The sequence below is a fragment of the Saccostrea echinata genome, unplaced genomic scaffold (genome assembly GCF_033153115.1).
Source record: "Saccostrea echinata isolate AGI-Se365-2 ecotype Australia unplaced genomic scaffold, CSIRO_AGI_Sech_v1 ptg000002l, whole genome shotgun sequence".
NCBI lineage: Eukaryota > Metazoa > Mollusca > Bivalvia > Ostreida > Ostreidae > Saccostrea > Saccostrea echinata.
In genome coordinates, this window is record NW_026889751.1 from 12,747,885 (window position 1) to 12,766,011 (window position 18,127).

Consider the following 18,127-nt stretch of genomic DNA (forward strand, 5'->3'; position numbering starts at 1 on the left):
TATGTAAACTGAAGACGATAGCACCGCTTTTGACTTTATATATAAAGAACTCGTACAATAATAGTAAGATAATTCCCAGTAGCGATCATTGTTTTTTCATTATGAACAGATATTTCCTGAACTGGACTGCTAAACATCAATGTAAGTATTCAAATGTTGGAGCGAGGCGAACTCTCAAGACCAAACAACTTCTAGGTCATTGCGCGTCACAACATAGCAATACGGCGGGCCGTTCGTGTAATAAATGCAGTTCTATTCAGAATATTCGTCTCAAATGTAAATAAAAGTAATAAACAACAATGTTAAAAAGTTCACTGGGAAATGAACTTGGTTGGTACGTGATCAAATCTTCTGAGAAGCCCTTCGGGCTTCACAGGATTTGATCACGTGACCAACCAAGTTCATTTCCCAGAGAACTTTTTAACATTGTTGTTTATTTCTTAATTAAAGGATGACTGCACTTAAGGAAATGCGGAATTTGCGACAAAATAAACTTTCAAAACAAGCATTTTTCTTTTCCTTGCAAGAATGGTCAACATCCAATCTACAACTTTATGTAATTACGTTTAATAAAAGTGTGTATTTACGAAGTTCGAAGCTGTTTTCAAAGGCAGGGGTCATCACAATTTCTTGAATCTCCGTTCGATAATGAGGACGCCCACTTATTTACTGACTTTATACATAGTCAGCGCATGTTTGTCTATTTTTCTACGTTTAACCCTTTCGACGCCGAATATAGTTACGTTTATAACGTCATGAATGCCGTACTATGACGTCAACTGAGACGTAAAATAATTTGCTTCAGAAAAAAGCGTCAAATTGATAATGAAACAAGCACCTGTTTAAGCAAGGTAATAGGATGTTCATAGTTTTCAAGGAAAATGCGCATAATATAGTCATATTCATTCCAATAATTTTTAATCCCCATAAAGTAAATTTAGCAGATATTATATATATCCTGTAGCTAGAATTCACAAGGAAATTCTTTACATACATGTATACCAAAAGCGACGTTTAGTCTTTTTCAAATAGTATTTTTACTAAATGTTATAAATGTATGACTGCCGTCACGAGAAAAGGGGCCCTTAAATAGCCTGGCCCTTTCTGAGTGCAAATATATATAACTTTTAAAAATATCTGATTTTTTCAGTATTTCATACGCATTTTAGAAAGGCACTTTAAAACAACGTTGACGTTAGTCACAGAAAACGTACTGATGTCGCGTTCAGCAATTCAAGTTCACTTTCTAAACATTCTTAAAATTATTTAATAATCCTAATCGTTTTGACACATAAAAACTTGAGAAAATATTTGATATCTTTTTCTAAGCTGCTAGTATGTAATTATTCCTAAGAAAAGACGCCTTAGTTCACACTTTAAGAGGCAGACCCATTAATTAAGGAGGAGGGGGATCTAGACATTTAGGATCTGGGAACGGTTTATATTCAGTCGAAAAATATAACAATTTCACACAAAATATTCTTTTTATATTTTATAATCTAGCCCAATTAAAAATGGATATAAAGCAGGCGCACTTGAAACATTAAACCCCCCCCCCCCCCAAAAAAAAAAAATCGCAGATACCCCATAGAGAAAAAAAGAAATCCAACCCAAACAAGGGGTCTGCGCGTAAAGTGGGCCATCCCCTCGCAAAAAAGCAAATCGATCTCGATATTAAAAAAATTTTTACTTTCGGTTAAAAGCACGCATTCACTCTACCATCCACCCACCCACATCCACAAGCGCCTTACTTTTTCCCCCTCCAACTTTGTTTAAAAGAGAAGATAATAACACTCCAAGTATTTTCTGTATCACCGATGAATTCTAACGGGAAATTGATTCAGATGCATGATGTGTAAAATACGGTAGTTGTTTGTTTGTTTGTTTTTTTGGTTAAGTTTATTCCGTTCATAAAAAGTAATTATAAAAGTCTGTTTTTCTACTTCCAAGCGGATTTTTTTAATATAATTTTTTTTTAAAAATACGTTGATAGAATATTTTTAAATAAGTTTTTATTATTCAGGGCCGTAGGAAGCATTTTCATTGGGGGGGGGGGGGAGCATACATTTTCAGTTGGGATACTATAATATCGGCACAATTATTGGGGGTTCCTACGACCATGTTGTTCATACAAATCAATTTCTTCCAAGGTATGGAATACAAACATAAAAAAAGAGGCACATAATGATTCAAAAGATTGTGAAAGTTTATTTCATATACATGAAAATTGAAACTATTAGTCAATTTTTTAGTTTTTCCCAAGTAAATCAGGTTATATCAAAAGCTGTCTTCTGTTTTTTTTTTAACCTGTGCTCTCGATCATCGACGCTTATCACTTGGACACAGCAATCGTACATCATATCTTAAAAGGGCCGAAACTGTAATCTCAAATGAAACACTAAGGAAATTGGTTTCTTTAAAATAGATTTCTAAGACCGCACGACATTAACTGGCAAGATTGGAAATATACAGCTTACATGTACCTCATTTCCATCTGTTACACTTAAAATATTTGATGATCGAGACGACACTGATATGGGCTGTCCAAACTCAAAAACTTTCTGCTTATTTCTAAGATCTAACCCCCCCCCCCCCTTCTCAAGAAACAAATGTTCGTCCTCTTATTATTTCTTTTAAACAAAAAACATTGGACAGAAAACTCTGATTTATATATTATTATATAATATGATTATTACATAATATATATTAATATATTATATTAATTATTTCGAAATTGGCATTATTTATCTTCTATATCTATCACTAACACTGTGCGTACATGAGTAGCTGAGGTGAATTTAAAATGAATTTCGAACTAGAATTTTAATCCAGACGCCCGCGCTGAATTATTATAATTACCCGCTCAAATGTTTTGACTCTAATAGATGAAAATGACGTAATCTGCATACATGTATTTCCAAACCTTGACAGTAAATGCTCCGCGGTCTTAATGTCGGAATGAATTGGAAATTCGCGATCATATTGCCATATACTTACTATCACCTGCTGGACATAGAAATATAGCCGTCAGTCACGTGTCATGTTTAAGCTTACTAAAGTTCGAAATTTCAATCCTAGGAAAAATAGAATTCCTTGTAGCATTGCGCTTGATCTGAAATAATGACCTTTCTGGATTCCTGGAATTAAAAAAAATCTCGCGAGAGATTTTATTGTCTGGTTTCCAACTCAGATTTACGGAAAGTTCTAAAATTATTATTTTTTTTTAAGTAGAGTTTGATCAAAGAGATGGTTGTTCTGCTCTTGGAGCTTTTCTATATTATGCATATTTAACATAGCTGGACTTTTCTGAGCAAAGTGAAATACAGCTGCATTACAATTTTGACGAAATCTGAAATTGAAACTGAAGATTTTGAAAGACTGGAATATATTTTTACGCAGTCATCTTCCTCCGTGACATCAGCTAATCTGACATCTTAAGGCTTTTCATACTTCGGTGCAATGAAATGTACATATATAATTATGTCTCAAGCAAGAATTGAAAATAATACGTCCAACACGTTTTTAATTTTTTTGTATAAGGCGATGCAGGTAAGCAATATCCATTTTATGTTTGAAACTCTCCTGCTCTACTCGACTCTCTTCATAGGCTAAGTGGAATCTCGAAATTACAGAACATGACGGGTATTTTTGCCTGTTACCACAGGACAGGATTAAAAACGTTTTTTTTCCTTTAAAGGCAGAAAGGTGTGTGTATATCCTTTTTCCTCAAAGTCATGTATAATTCAACGGAACTTTCAGAAAATGTCGAGATATCCGGGGTGTCGAGATATCAGAGTTGAAACTTGACGTTCAAGATTTCAATGCTAAACATAGCTTAATTATTACATACACGAATTCAATAGTCAATTTTAAAAAATGATTCCTTACATTTTTCACGGTCATCAAAGTTTTGAACGAATCTCAATTCTTCTTTTGTTTATTCGTTTGTCTGTTTGTTTGTTTTTTTTTTGGTGGTGGTGGGGGGGGGTGTTTTTGTTTGTTTTTTCTTCTTTTTTTTTAATTTGTTTTTTTTTTGTTTTGTTTTTGTTTTTTTTTTTTGTTTTTGCTCAAAACATCAACGTTGCTTTTATTTTTATTTTTCCCATAATGTACAGTTTCCATACTAGTGTTTGGTTTATGATTTTGAACTTTTTCATATCATTTGAATGACATCCATAACCACTTGTTATATGTAATAGTACATTTTTTCTTCTATCACTGATTTATTCTCAATCAGTGTTGCCATGTAAACATTTATCAGAAGTTTAATAATAATTTCTTTACAGCCTACTCTACTATTTAATCTACTGTTTGTTCTGTTTCATACATATTTTTAAAGCAAAAAGTCACTGTCGATTTAATTCTCATTTTCTTCAACTCTAAGTATAATGCTCTTGGAAAAAGTCCACATCTGTTTAGCTGTATTCAATTCCTAAACAAGTTGCAAGTTCATTTCAAACTGGCTTTTACCAGAACAATTTCATATTATTTTCAGGGACTAATATTTTTTAATGCATTTAATCCATTATTTCAATTTTTTATTTAAACAAAATTTAGATTTTTTGTACCCACTCCTCCGTTTTATTGTGTGTTTATTTAGTATAGCTGTGTGCCCCCTCCCCTCCTCTTTGTTGTTGTTTAATGTTTAAACGTAGGTTCAAGCATCCCTTGTTACCGGTATTTATATTCAAACAACGATGATGTCTCTTTTTCAGTTTGAATTATTAGCGGTTGCCTTTTCATTCGGAATTTTTTTTTTGCTTGTCAATTATCTCTGCATGGTTAACCCCCCTCCCCCCAACCAACACCCATTTGGAAATCGACGCTATACACCCTGAGCTTGTCTAATCGAGTATATCAATATGAATAACTAGGGATTAAAATTAAAATGGTTAAAACATTTTATAAGGTGTTATTCAGATTAAAAAACCACTTATATAAAAAAAAATGCTTATATATGTGCACAGAGCTATCTCTCTCTCTCTCTCTCTCTGAAAAAAAAATGTGCATGTAAATGTATATATTTCCGGGGAAAATCAGTGTAAAACTTTCCGGCAACAATGAACCATAAGGATGCTAACGGAAAGTGCGCCATACTTTATTTACAATTCTAGCGTACTCCTAAACTGACGTCATAATTTAACTTCAACGTAAGAAATATGACGTCATGTTTAGACCAGTACCTATGTACAAATAATGACCTATATTTTTGTCAAAATATAGATATTAGTATTAAATTACACGTAAGGTATATGGTTAATAAAAGAAAATGTAAAACATTTATTGAAAAACGACATTTTTGTCGGTTTGGCGTTGACACAGTAAACGACATTTATGTCGCTTTGGCGTCGAAAGGGTTAACAGTAGTTGTATATTTGCATAAATAATAATGTGTCAAAAGGAGATTAATAGACAAACATGCGCTCATGGTTAAAAAGAGAAAAAACTGCTTCTTCTTACATTCGCTCTCTGTGTTGTAACCAAGGATTGTGACATGTTGAATATTATAATTCACCACGTGATTTCTTACCTCAGGTAACTTTGTGAATACTAAATTCCGTCACGTGACTTGTAAGGAAGCATGTGATGTGCTAACTAGGACATTGTGTTCGAACACGTTAAGTCATCTGGCATTGATATAAATTTGCTTTAATTACATTGATGTGCTCATATTGTTAATTTCGTTTTGAAACCTTTGTCAGAAGTGTATTTGTGCTATACAGAATGGAGAGGGAGATTGGAAAGAGTGATCACGTTCGCTTTTCAAAACATGTCATTGTTATTTATGTAGTCTAATTTTAGAGCCATTCTTACAATATTAGCTCCACCTCTCATGCATATCTAATGTTCAATCAAGGGCAGGTAAGTGTAAATTCACTATATTTGGAAAGCAGTAAGGACAAAGAACATTGAATCATTTTATTGTATCACAGTCTAAAATCATTTTAAGATTTAAATGTGGTTCCAAATTGACAGTATTCTTTCATAAACATACAAAAGTGAGATAAGGTTTAGATATAAAAGCAACAGAAGCAACCGAAAAGGACCCAAAAACAGGCGTTAAGTGCAGTCATCCTTTGATCTGCGTTCACACGGAGAATTTAATGCGAATTATTTTAATTCGAATTAGTTTACTGCGCATTAAATTACTTCGCATTAGCTCCGTGTGAACGCTAAGCGAAGCTAATTCGAATTAAATTTTGACGCATGCGTAAGGGCAGAATTAAGTCACAGGCCATATGTCGATGGTCAAATGTAGGTACTTGTGCTTTTTTTGAGTTGAAAACAAAGGAAAACTAGTTATAATTGTAACGGGGACCGTTACAGATGTTCCCCAAACGCTCCCCAACACCCTTTTGGTGTCTTATTTCCTGTAAGCTTCATTAAATTAAGCAATGAAGTATATTGATCGTTTTTTGCATTTCACGCGTGCGCACGTGCATGCATGTGCAGGGTGACCATGTCATCTCATCTATACTATAAAAGCATCTTTATATTCTCAGTATCAAAACATTCCATCAAAAAATATATAAGTTCCGGCTATATCAAGTATATTGGACATCTTAGCATTGCACGCATGCGCACCTGCATGCATGTTCATAATGACCATGCCATTTTGTCTACACTTATAATATGTCTGTTAATTCTTAGTATCAAAGCTTTTCATAAAAAAAATATAAAAGTTATGGCTATATTAAGTATATTGGTCATTTAACACATTGCACGCGCGCGCATGTGCATTCATGAGCGTGATGTCCACATCATCTTGTCTACACTTTTAATATATCTGTATATTCTTAATATCAAAGCTTTTCATAAAAAAATATAAAAATTACGGCTATATTAAGTATATTGGTCATTTAACACATTGCACGCGCGCGCACGTGCATGCATATGCATGCATGCATGCATGTGCATGATGACCATGTCATCTTGTCTACACTTTTAATATATATAAATATTTTGAGTATCAAAGCATTTCATCAAAAAGTATCAAAGTTACGACTATATCAAGTATATTTGTCATTTTACGCTTTGCGCCTGCGCACACGTGCATGCATGTGCATGTTGACCATGTCATCTTGTTTTCACTTCTAATATATCCTTATATTCTGAGTATCAAAGCATTTCATCAAAAAATATAAAAGTTACAGCTATATCAAGTATATTGGTCATTTTACGCATTGCACGCGCACGCACGTGCGCGCAAAATGACCTTGATTCCGCATATCTACAAAACATGCCTATTAACCCTAAAAAGGTTTCACCTCAATCGGATGAGTAGTTGACGAGATCACTCGCGGACAAAAAAGTACCCAGGAAGAAGAAGAAGAAGAAGAAAAATAATAATAATAATAAGAAACAGAGTAAAAACAATATGTTCCCCAACTTCGTTTGGGGAACATAATTATGTTAATCACTAAAATGTGTACAGACACTATGACATTTTGTCAAATGTATATCTGCCCTGCACAATATGACGTGATTTATAAATGACGTCATAATAGCCTCACCGAATAGCCTTGTTGTAGAAATAAAATTATAATTCGCATTAGTTTACTTCGCATTAGCTGTCGTGTGAACGCAATTTAATTCGCATTAGTTTAATTCGCATCATTTTACTTCGCATTAATTTACTGCGAATTAAACTCTCCGTGTGAACAGGGCATTAATAATAATTTTAAGAGTTATCCTTCCTGGCTAAGGATCGGATATTCTTAAAACACATTACTTTTGCTATTTTCAAGGGTTGGGAGATTGATTGACTTTTTTTCCAATCTATTTCTAAAGCTGAAAGAAACTTTTAAACCTGAGTTTCCGATAACGTACACCCGTAAAAACCGAATTATCCGGCAACATCAACCTTGTTGACGATAACATGTTTTCACCTAACGAGACATTTTAGATGCCTATTAACTAACCCTTAATTTGGATTTTTGATCTCAGTCTGATTAGCTTACACATATTATACACGACTAGGAGACATTCTCTTTCCACATCCTCTGCACTTCTTAGTGATTTTGGCGGCTGACTTTTGATTTTGTGTATTTCCACCACCTTTATTGTGCATTTTTTTAAAAGACATATCTTAATTAAAGTCCATATGATTATTTAATGTCAGTAAATGAAAGAAAAAGAAATTATTTTGAGCTAACGTTATATTTTTATGAATTACAGTATTACAGGGAAACCAAAATATCGTTTAAATTATAACTGAATGGAGAATTTTTCTACGAACGGGGAATGAAGTGCATTTTAACTTCTCTTTTTTTTTATTGTAACAGGTGTGCAAAAAACCGCATGCAAAAAATTATAATTTTGACAGGATCCCTGCATCTCATAATTCTTGAAGTAGTGATTCGTAATTGGAAACTTAACTACCCTAACTTTATAGCTAATACAATTATTCTCTGATTAAAGAATCGTATGACGCTTTCAGCGCTTTCAGACACATAATTTTATTAAACATCTGTACCAAATTTGCTTCCCTACAATGTACCATTCACATTACAGCGCAACCGAAAAGTGAAAGTAGTCTGCTGCATGCACGCTTCTAGTCTGCATCATGAAAAATCTTGTTCATGTTTGTTTAAAAATTACGACTTTGAACAAGTTGAATTTTAATAATTTCACGATAAATAATAAAAGCAAGAATAATTCTGCATGACAGGATAGGTTAAGCTAAGTATTGGACCTTGATCAGAAAAATACAGAATTTTTATCTGAAAGTGATTCGTTATTGGCAACCTCACTGTACATTTTTGAGGAGCCTTTCTTGCAATACTTTATATCTCATTTTCATATCCACAGTTATTTATGTTGAATATACGAGGGGTGATCAAAAAGTTCGCGAACTATCTCTATTTACAAAACCACAATTCAGATCAGAATGAAATTTGGCACACAATAGTCATACACATGTTCTATAAATAGCAGATGTTAAATAATGCCTTGGTCCATGTTTGTGACGTCACAATGTGAAAATGACATCAGTATGTAGGTCACTTGTGACAAAAATGGTTGACTCAGTGGTACTCGAGCAACGAAGGGCTCTAAAGTTCAACGTATATCTCGGAATTTCCTTTGCAGTAGAATATGATAATTTGTACAAGGTTTATGAAGACAAAAGACTTACCAGAAGTTCAATCATTAATTGGATTGAATGTTTTAATGAAGGCAGGGAGATGGTTAAAAATGATGTTTGTTCTGTTGACCAGCGAAAGCAATCCGGTAAAAAAAATATGTCCTTAGTTGAGCAATTTATTTTGAAAGATCACTAAGTTACAGTAAGAAAAAGAGTTGAATATCTGAGCAATAATATAATTATTAAATCTCTAAAATATCATTTACTTTAGATTTTAAACATATGAGATATGAAAAAAAGGCGCCCATACTTTTTCCACATTGGATAAACGACGCTCCCGAGACAGAGGACTCGGGTTGTGATGGTCACCATGCAAATTCTGGGAAGGGATATCCTTATCCATCCATCCTATTGCCGAGATTTGGCCATTTCTGACAGATGGTCTGTTTTTGTTATGAAAAATGACTTGCATGGTAAGAAATATAAGACTCGGTAAAATCTTTAGCTTTTTTGAACAGACCGCTACGAAGCATGTCACGTGACCGCCTGGATCACGTGATTCGCGCATGGGCAGAACAATGGCAGATGTGCATTAAAATCGGAGAGGACTACTTTAAAAAATATTGAACACTGAAACCTCATTCTATTTCTTTTAAGGAAGTTATTCAATTAGTTCGCGAACTTTTTGATCACCCCTCGTATAGCTGCAGTAATTAGCTAGGAAATGGTTTAATTAGGTCTTCCTTAAGTCATTTTTTTTTTGTTTTTGAAAAAAGGCTATATGATCACTGACCAACTTTATGTTTCATATTTTGAAATTGCATGATACTTTCAACAAATCAGCACTTGGTTCATAAAAAGCTTGAAAAAAAAAAATTTTTTTTGCCTGTTTAAATTATACCCTAAATATGATATTTTATTAGTGCAAAAACATCACAACTTATTTGCAAATATTAATTTGCAATATTTATTTCAACAAAATATATTATTCAAAACTTTTTGCATAAAATAAGATTATATCTATTGCCATGATTACATCTGGTAAAATATGATAAAGATCAAAGTGATAAACCGAAAAGTTACAGTTTAAGTGCAAAAAAGTCAAATCAATTGCACCATTGCTCAGTTAGAGGCACTGACCCCCTATTTCCTTTACAATCTTGAGATATGCTATGTGAGTAGATATCTAAAATATACTTCTCAAAAAATCCTTGATATAACCAGTGTCAAGAGTGACGTACCTTTTAAAAGTGCCATTTAACTGCTACAGTGGAGCTTCGTTGATACGGACACTTCACCTTCCAAACAGGATTTGTGAGGAACAGTCATACAGATTTTTAGATTCCTCACACCTTTTCTCTCGAGTTTAACAAACCCCATTTGAAGGGTTTCTTATTGTGCCGTTCAGACAGATTCGATCGGTGATGGCCATATAGCTCAGTAGAGCACCTGACTAGCGGATTCAGGGGGCCCAGGTTTGAATCCAGATGATTTGGTCCATTGTATTTTTATGCCCCCGGATCGAAAGATCCCGGGGGTATATTGTTTTTGTCCTGTCTGTCTGTTTGTCTGTTGTCAACTTTAACCTTGCCCATAACTTTTGATTGGTTGGAGCTATGACTTTCATATTTCACACGTGAATTCCTTGTGACAAGGCCTTTCTTTGAGTACCATCATATTTGACCTTTTGAACTTGACCTTGGAGTTTGACCCACTTTTGCAAAATTTTATGAGACTTTAACCTTGGCCATAACTTCTGAACAGTTGATGCTTGGGGTTTCAAACTTTACATGTGTATTCTTTGTGACAAGGCCTTCCTTTGGATACCAACAACTTTGACCTTTTGACCTTGGAGTTTGACCTACTTTTTAAAAACTTTAACCTTGGCCATAACTTTTGAATAGTTAGTGCTTGGGGTTTCAAACTTCACATGTGTATTCCTTGTGACAAGACCTTCCTCTGGATATCCTCTTTGACCCTTTGACCTTGACCTAGGAGTTTGACCTACTTTGAAAAACTTTAACCTTGGCCATAACTTTTGAACGGTTGGAGCTAGGGCTTTCATACTTCATATATGTAATCCTTGTGACAAGCTCTTCCTTTGAATACCAACCACTTTGACCTTGACCTACTTTTGATAAACTTTAACCTTGGCCATAAATTTTGAATGGTTGATGCTAGGGCTCTCGTACTTTACATATGTAATCCTTGTGACATCACCTTCCTTTGGATACCAACCACTTTGACCTTGACCTAGGAGTTTGACCTATTTTTGAAAAACTTTAACCTTTGCCATAACTTTTGAATTGTTGGTGATAGGGCTTTCATACTTCACATATGTATGTGACTAGACCTTGCTTTGGATACCAACAACTTTGACCTTGACGTTTTACTTACTTTTAAAAAAAACTTTAACCTTCGCCATAACTTTTGAACAGTTGCAGCTAGGGCTTTCAAATTTCACAGGTATATTCCTTGAGACAAGACCTTTCTTAGGGTACCAACATTTTTTTTTTATCTTTTGGCCTGGATTTTGACTTACATTTGAGAAACTTTAACCTTCACCATAAGCTGTCATACGGGGGCATCAGTGTTTCACAAACACATCTTGTTCTCTTCTCCTGTTGTTTGGTGCCATGATCAAGGAGTGTCGGGTAAAAAACCTGCCAAGGAAGAGCCTGTATTGGTGTCTTCAGAGGCCAAGACCTTTAAGGAGGGAGGAATGTGGCAGATTTGATTGCTGGTGGCCAGATAGCTCAGTTGGTAGAGCACAAGTAATTCAAGGGGCCTGGGTTCAAATCCTGGACTGGTCCATCACATTTTTCTCCTCTCCCGTTACATTATCATGCAGTTTAGACGTGGCTGATAGTATATCAGAAATTGTTTAACATTTTCTTGTTATTGCAGAGAATGGAATCAGATCAGAGAAAAACAGGATCGTCTCCACTAACCATGGGTTTCCGATCCACTACTCTCACAAGGAGAGAAGATTATGGAGCAAAAACCCTTGCCTAGCAAAGATGGATCAGAATCAAGCATGCACTTCTGTTCCTACCAGTACACACTATGTTTATCGAATAATGGATGGAAAGACTGATAGACAGAAGAGCAGATCTACATGACAAACTCTATATGCCTCAGCATATTCGTGGACATAAAAAAGATTTTGTTTTCATTACTGCTTTGTGTAAACACACAGGTAGTTTTTCACGGTTGTTGGTTAACAATATCAATCTGTCCTTATAAAGTTCATTTGTATTCACAATATATGATTTACATTCTACATACAGTATTTAAATTTTCTTTTCATTTTAAATATCAAGTCACCACATTCTCATTCCTTAAGTCCCCTCTCTTGGTAGATTACCCTAGCTCTTGCTCACTGATCAGTTTTCTAGAAAATATTGTAAACCAACTTTTATTCTCGTGCAAGAAATTTCCGTGAGTTTCACGACCTACTTTAACTTGCGAATATTATTCGCAGCGAACCATTTATTTTGCTTTGTATTCAAAGAGAATAAATCCTCAGTTGTGAAAATTAATCGTCATGGATTGATTTCAAACCGACCAATCGCGAATAAAAGATGACATGAATAATAGTTGGGTTTTTTTTTTGGTTTCGCTTAAAAAAAAAATACAAAGGTCAAACTCGTGTGTTTCTATTCACAGTAATCTATCTTCTAACAATGTGCACTGTAAAGTTCTGCCACCCCACATCATTTTATTTTTCATAAAAAAGAAAAAAAGAGAAGAGGCCATAAGATTTTACAGTATTTTTTTTTATTTTAACTTGACACATTAGATCAAGTAGATTCATTTTCAAAGTATAAAGCAACAATGATGTTTACTGTCACATAAACTACAATTTTATGACTAAAATTGTAAGTTACATGGGTAAGACAGTCTGTGAAAACAACAGTTATAATGCTAAAAAGAATGGTGTAAAATGAGATATCCAAAATATTTCTATTTTGTAGAGTTAATGATAACATGTAAAAATCTAGATTGAATAAGAAATGTCATTCATTTTGTTCATTTGCAATAGACTACACTGCAACAAACACAAGACAAGCTATAAAGGGAGATCACCCTGAATTACAGAGATCAAAAGAATTCTAATTAAAATATATATACTTTTTCATGAAGATCAATTTCACCTTTTGCAATACTTATATTTACATAGAAAATATATCATTCTAAAAAAAAAAAAATCATGATTCTATAATTTCCCTAAAATCTAAACATTCACCAAAACCCACTAATCATTCAAAATTTTTTACACTGTCTACTTCAATAAACTTTACTAAATTTCCCTTTATAGCCAATAAAAATTTACTAGATAAAAATGAGCACATTTAAAATCATCAAAGAAATAATATTTTTATTTTAAAAATATCTTATTGTAAAAGTTATAAATTAATATTAAAAGTGAATTTTACGAAATGACAATGAACATGAAAGAAGAAAAAGAAATTGGAACAACCTTTTGCGTAGACATCACATGGTGATTAAAAAAATGACTATACAAGTAAGACGGCTGTACACAGGTACATGTAAAATTTTGGTTTCCAGAACACAAATTCTACAGATATTGTTACAATAATATTGTCATTCATAATGTACAAAGCTGGACAAATATGTACAGAATCCAGCCAAAAAAAAAAAAAAAAGAGTATTTGATACTCCCCAAGTCAATTATTATAAATATAATGTCAAGAATTTTATTCTTTGATTCAGCCATAATAATACCCCTGTGAATCTTTAAATAATAATGATCTATTTTGCAACCGCCACTAAATTATGAGGAAGAGCTTTGAAGTGCTAGCAAAATAAGTCATTCATGCTTGTGGATTTGAGATGGCGCAATCTTTTTTGTTTCTTCCGACACAATTTAGTTTTGGTAATACAAAATATGCTGCCTATATACAGGGCAATTTCTAATGGCATCCAACTTCTACATGTATGTACATCTATGCGTTGTGTATAACTTGACCCTATCGAGTCACACAGCTAAGAATATTTGTTCCATTAATGTAGTGAGTATGATACTTTACATTCATTGACAAGGATTCAAAATTATGTACATCCCCAAGAAATAAATAAGATATGATGAACAATCTCTTTAGCTGTGAACTATTATGGGATAATAAATGCTACCAAAGCAGATTGCACACACAATAATGTACAAGCACACAGATTTACATCAATGTATACACAATACAGTGTATATACATCCTGTATCTCTCTGTCAATAATCCTCATTGCATAGGTCAATCCAAACAATTAACAAGGTACACAAACAACTAACATGAAAGCCATTTGTAGATACATAGACCAGCCATTTTTGCAAATACATGTATAATAAAACATAAATAATTGCCATGTCTTCTTCAAATTATGCATGTCCTCATCACAAACACTAGTATTAAGCAAAGGCAAACAGAGGACAGATAGTTGGAAAACTGATCCCATTCTATAAATTTCGAAATACTGTGTTAATGCAAACAAGAAGAAAAACACAAACAGAGAATTAACAAGATCCACAGTCATTTGGTAAATATAGTATGGCACTTCCTTCTTTGAATTATGAACGAGAACATATTCTAAATATATGCTTCAGCTGCCCATGTCACTTCATTCAATTTCAATGCAAGAATTGAGAATTTTAATCATTTCATAAATTCTTAAGAGAATTTATTTTCTTTAAAGACTTTTTTTTAGCAAGAGTGGACCAGTTCCTTTCACAACACTAAAATTGTAAATGTAGTAAATTGTTCATAAATTTAGAAAAAAACTACTGATTATATTAAAATTCATTTCTCTTAATAGATCCCCCCACCTTATGGCAGCCCTCAGTTCAAATGGCAATATAATGGCATAAAGCATTTAAAGTCTACCACTTTTATTACCAAGTAGACCCAAAGCACCTTTATTAACAAATAAGTTTTTGAGTCAGCAGAATAAGTGTTAATATTACAAGAATCCATTTGTGGCCTACTTCTTTCTCTCTCTCTCTCTCTGGTATTCAGGGCTATTTGAAAAACTGTCTAGTGGAGTTTCTTGGTTATTACAGCAGTGATGGTTTCTTTGGCACAGCTGTTCAGACATCAAGAACATGTGGTTTTTTCTGTTGTCGTTTCTTGTCCAGGAGATATGACACATCCAGCCTCTGTTTCTTTGGGGCTTGATCCAGAAGTTTTAATGCAATAGCATTTATGTGTTCTGTCTTTTCTCTTTTCTATTAACACAAGACACTTCCATTAGCTACAGAATATGTATCTTTTTCCTAACATGTAAACCTTGTTGCAAGATTATAGAAATTGTAGATAAAATAATCTTCAAAGCATAAATTAACAAGACATGAACACTTTAAAATTACATGTGCAGAAGAATGTGTGTGTGATTTGTTGGACCACATTGCTAACCTCACTTTGGTTAGAGATAAGCAATCAGTTCAGTACTAACAAGAGGCCCAGGGGCCACATCGCTCACCTGAGCACTATGGCTAGGAAAAAGCAGAAATCAGTTCAGTCTTGAAAGGTTGAAAAGTTTGAATAAAAAAGTGGTTCGGGGGAGGGGGGGGGGGGGTGTCATAAATTGAACAAATTTGAATCTACATTATCTGAGGATGTTTCCATTTAAATATGACCAATCATGGCTTTGCTGTTCTTGAGTAGAAGATTTTTAAAGATTTAACCTATGTATTCCTATGTAAAACTTTGATCGCCCATTGTGGCCCCACCCGACCCCCGGGGGTCATGATTTGAACAAACTTGAATCTACACTACCTGAGGATGCTTCCATGTAAGTATGACCAATCATGGCTTTGCTGTTCTTGAGAAGAAGATTTTTAAAGATTTTTCCTATATATTCCTATGTAAAACTTTGATCACCCATTGTGGCCCCACCCGAGCCCCGGAGGTCATAATTTGAACAAACTTGAATCTACACTACCTGAGGATGCTTCCATGTAAATATGACCAATCATGGCTTTGCTGTTCTTGAAAAGAAGATTTTTAAAGATTTTTCCTATATATTCCTATGTAAAACTTTGATCGCCCATTGTGGCCCCACTCGACCCCCGGGGGTCATGATTTGAACAAACTTGAATCTACACTATCTGAGGATGCTACCATATAAATATGACCAATCATGGCTTTGCTGTTCTTGAGAAGAAGATTTTTTAAAGATTTTTCCTATATATTCCTATGTAAAACTTTGATCGCCCATTGTGGCCCCACCCGACCCCCAGGGGTCATGATTTGAACAAAATTGAATCTACACTACCTGAGGATGCTTCCATTTAAGTTTCATATTTTCAAGCACAGTGGTTCTTGAGAAGAAGATTTTTTAATGATGCCATTAATTTTTCACGAATTCTTAATTATCTCCCCTTGGAAGAAGGCGTGGCCCTTCATTTGAACAAACTTGAATCCCCTTTACCCAAGGATACTTTGTGGCAAGTTTGGTTGAAATTGGAGAAGAAGATGAAAATGTGAAAAGTTTACAACAACGACAACGCCAACGACGACGCCAGACAACGGACAAATTTAGATCAGAAAAGCTCACTTGAGCCTTTGGCTCAGGTGAGCTAAAAAGTTTAAATATACGTTCCCACCCTAGTTCCCTGGAAGTTGGGGGTGGGGGGTGTTAATGATTTGAAAAACTTGCTTCCATTTAAGAAATGAATTTAATTTTTTAAGATTCCTGAGGACATGAACTACGATGCTTCACGTCAGCATATTTCATGAAGCGTGTTAGCTTCCTACCCTTTTTTGTCTTTTTTTGTTATTTTCCCCTTGCCTTTCATTCGAAACCCTTAAATTCCCTCCACCAAAAGATACTTTGTGCCAAATGTGGTTGAAATTGACCATGTGGTTCTGGAGGAGGAGATAAGAATGTGAAAAGTTTAAAATGACAACAGACAAATTATGGTTAAAAAGGCAGACTTGAACGGCTTGGATAAGCTTATAACATTTTGACAATTCAGAGAGGATGCTGACAAAGCTTATACCTTTTCTTCCTCTATTTTGACCATCATTTCTCTTTGCTCTTCTGTTTTGGCACTGTCTTGTAAATGCTCCTTTATTGTTTTTTTGCGTTTGGGAATATCTGACTGTGAACGCTCCTCCCAGGCAGTCTTGCGTTTGTATTGCTCCGGTACTTCATGGGGCTGAAACAAGTACTTACAAAATAACTACAGGTATCTACATTAAGTATAGATACTTCCTTTCAGAAATCCCAGTGGCAACTTGCCTAACATTTCCAATCATTTTTCAGAGATAATAGTCTGAATTGACAGTACTACACTTAACAGTTTATGTTTGGAAAGAGGCTTACAGAGTATGTCCGCTTTGGGTTCAGTCTCTTCTCATACTTGTCAAAACAGTAGGATTTTGTATTGATGACATACCTGTAATTTAACATGTATCTAATAAAAAAAACTTGATTTTATAGATCTTACAGAAAATGAAAATTTAATAACAAGGAAACAAATATCTCATGTAAAAAAGTAAAAATAGAAGAAAGACATTAATTTGTGCACAGGAAAAATACATTGATCCTTTTTGGTCAAAGAGAAAAACCAATGATGTTTCATATGCAGTAAAAATGCCAGACTCACGGGTGTTTAGATATTTTATAGAAGAGATGAGCAGTCTTGTCCATTCTGTATTCACAAATAAAAATATCCTGTTCACGTGTTCCTTTGGGACGTCCCTTACAGAAAGTATTCAAATCCATCACACAACTGCTCCCCACAATTGCATCAAATGGGATGATTTCATAAATAGGCATTCTGAATACCTGAAAATGTACAGACATACTTGTTACCCTAAAAAGATATAAATCTAAATTTTCCATTCTTTCTAAGGAGCACTTATTTAACTGCTTTGTATCCTACATTCAATTTTTGAATAATCTTGATTGCAAGAGCAAAGAGTAACCTCATTGGGAAAGAATTTTCTGGACGGCTCATGGAATGTTTCATGAGGTCTGTAGTAGTTATGACCAAAGGCAAAGTTTCTTCCACTGAAAGAGAAC

General features: G+C 34.2%; 1 protein-coding gene across 3 annotated transcripts in view; it reads right to left on the reverse strand.

Annotated features, from left to right (window-relative positions):
* Nucleotides 1–12,843: 12,843 nt before the first annotated feature.
* Nucleotides 12,844–18,127, reverse strand: part of LOC133173107 (uncharacterized) — a 57,210-nt gene continuing 51,926 nt past the window's right edge. For all 3 annotated transcript variants that reach the window (XM_061308053.1, XM_061308040.1, XM_061308047.1), the window contains 5 exons: nt 18,031–18,115; nt 17,709–17,890; nt 17,426–17,498; nt 17,100–17,258; nt 12,844–15,323 (listed from right to left, as the gene is read on the reverse strand). In XM_061308053.1, coding sequence (XP_061164037.1) covers nt 15,186–15,323; nt 17,100–17,258; nt 17,426–17,498; nt 17,709–17,890; nt 18,031–18,115 — 637 coding nt within the window. In that variant the 3' untranslated portion in view covers nt 12,844–15,185. The remainder of the gene's footprint in view (nt 15,324–17,099; nt 17,259–17,425; nt 17,499–17,708; nt 17,891–18,030; nt 18,116–18,127) is intronic.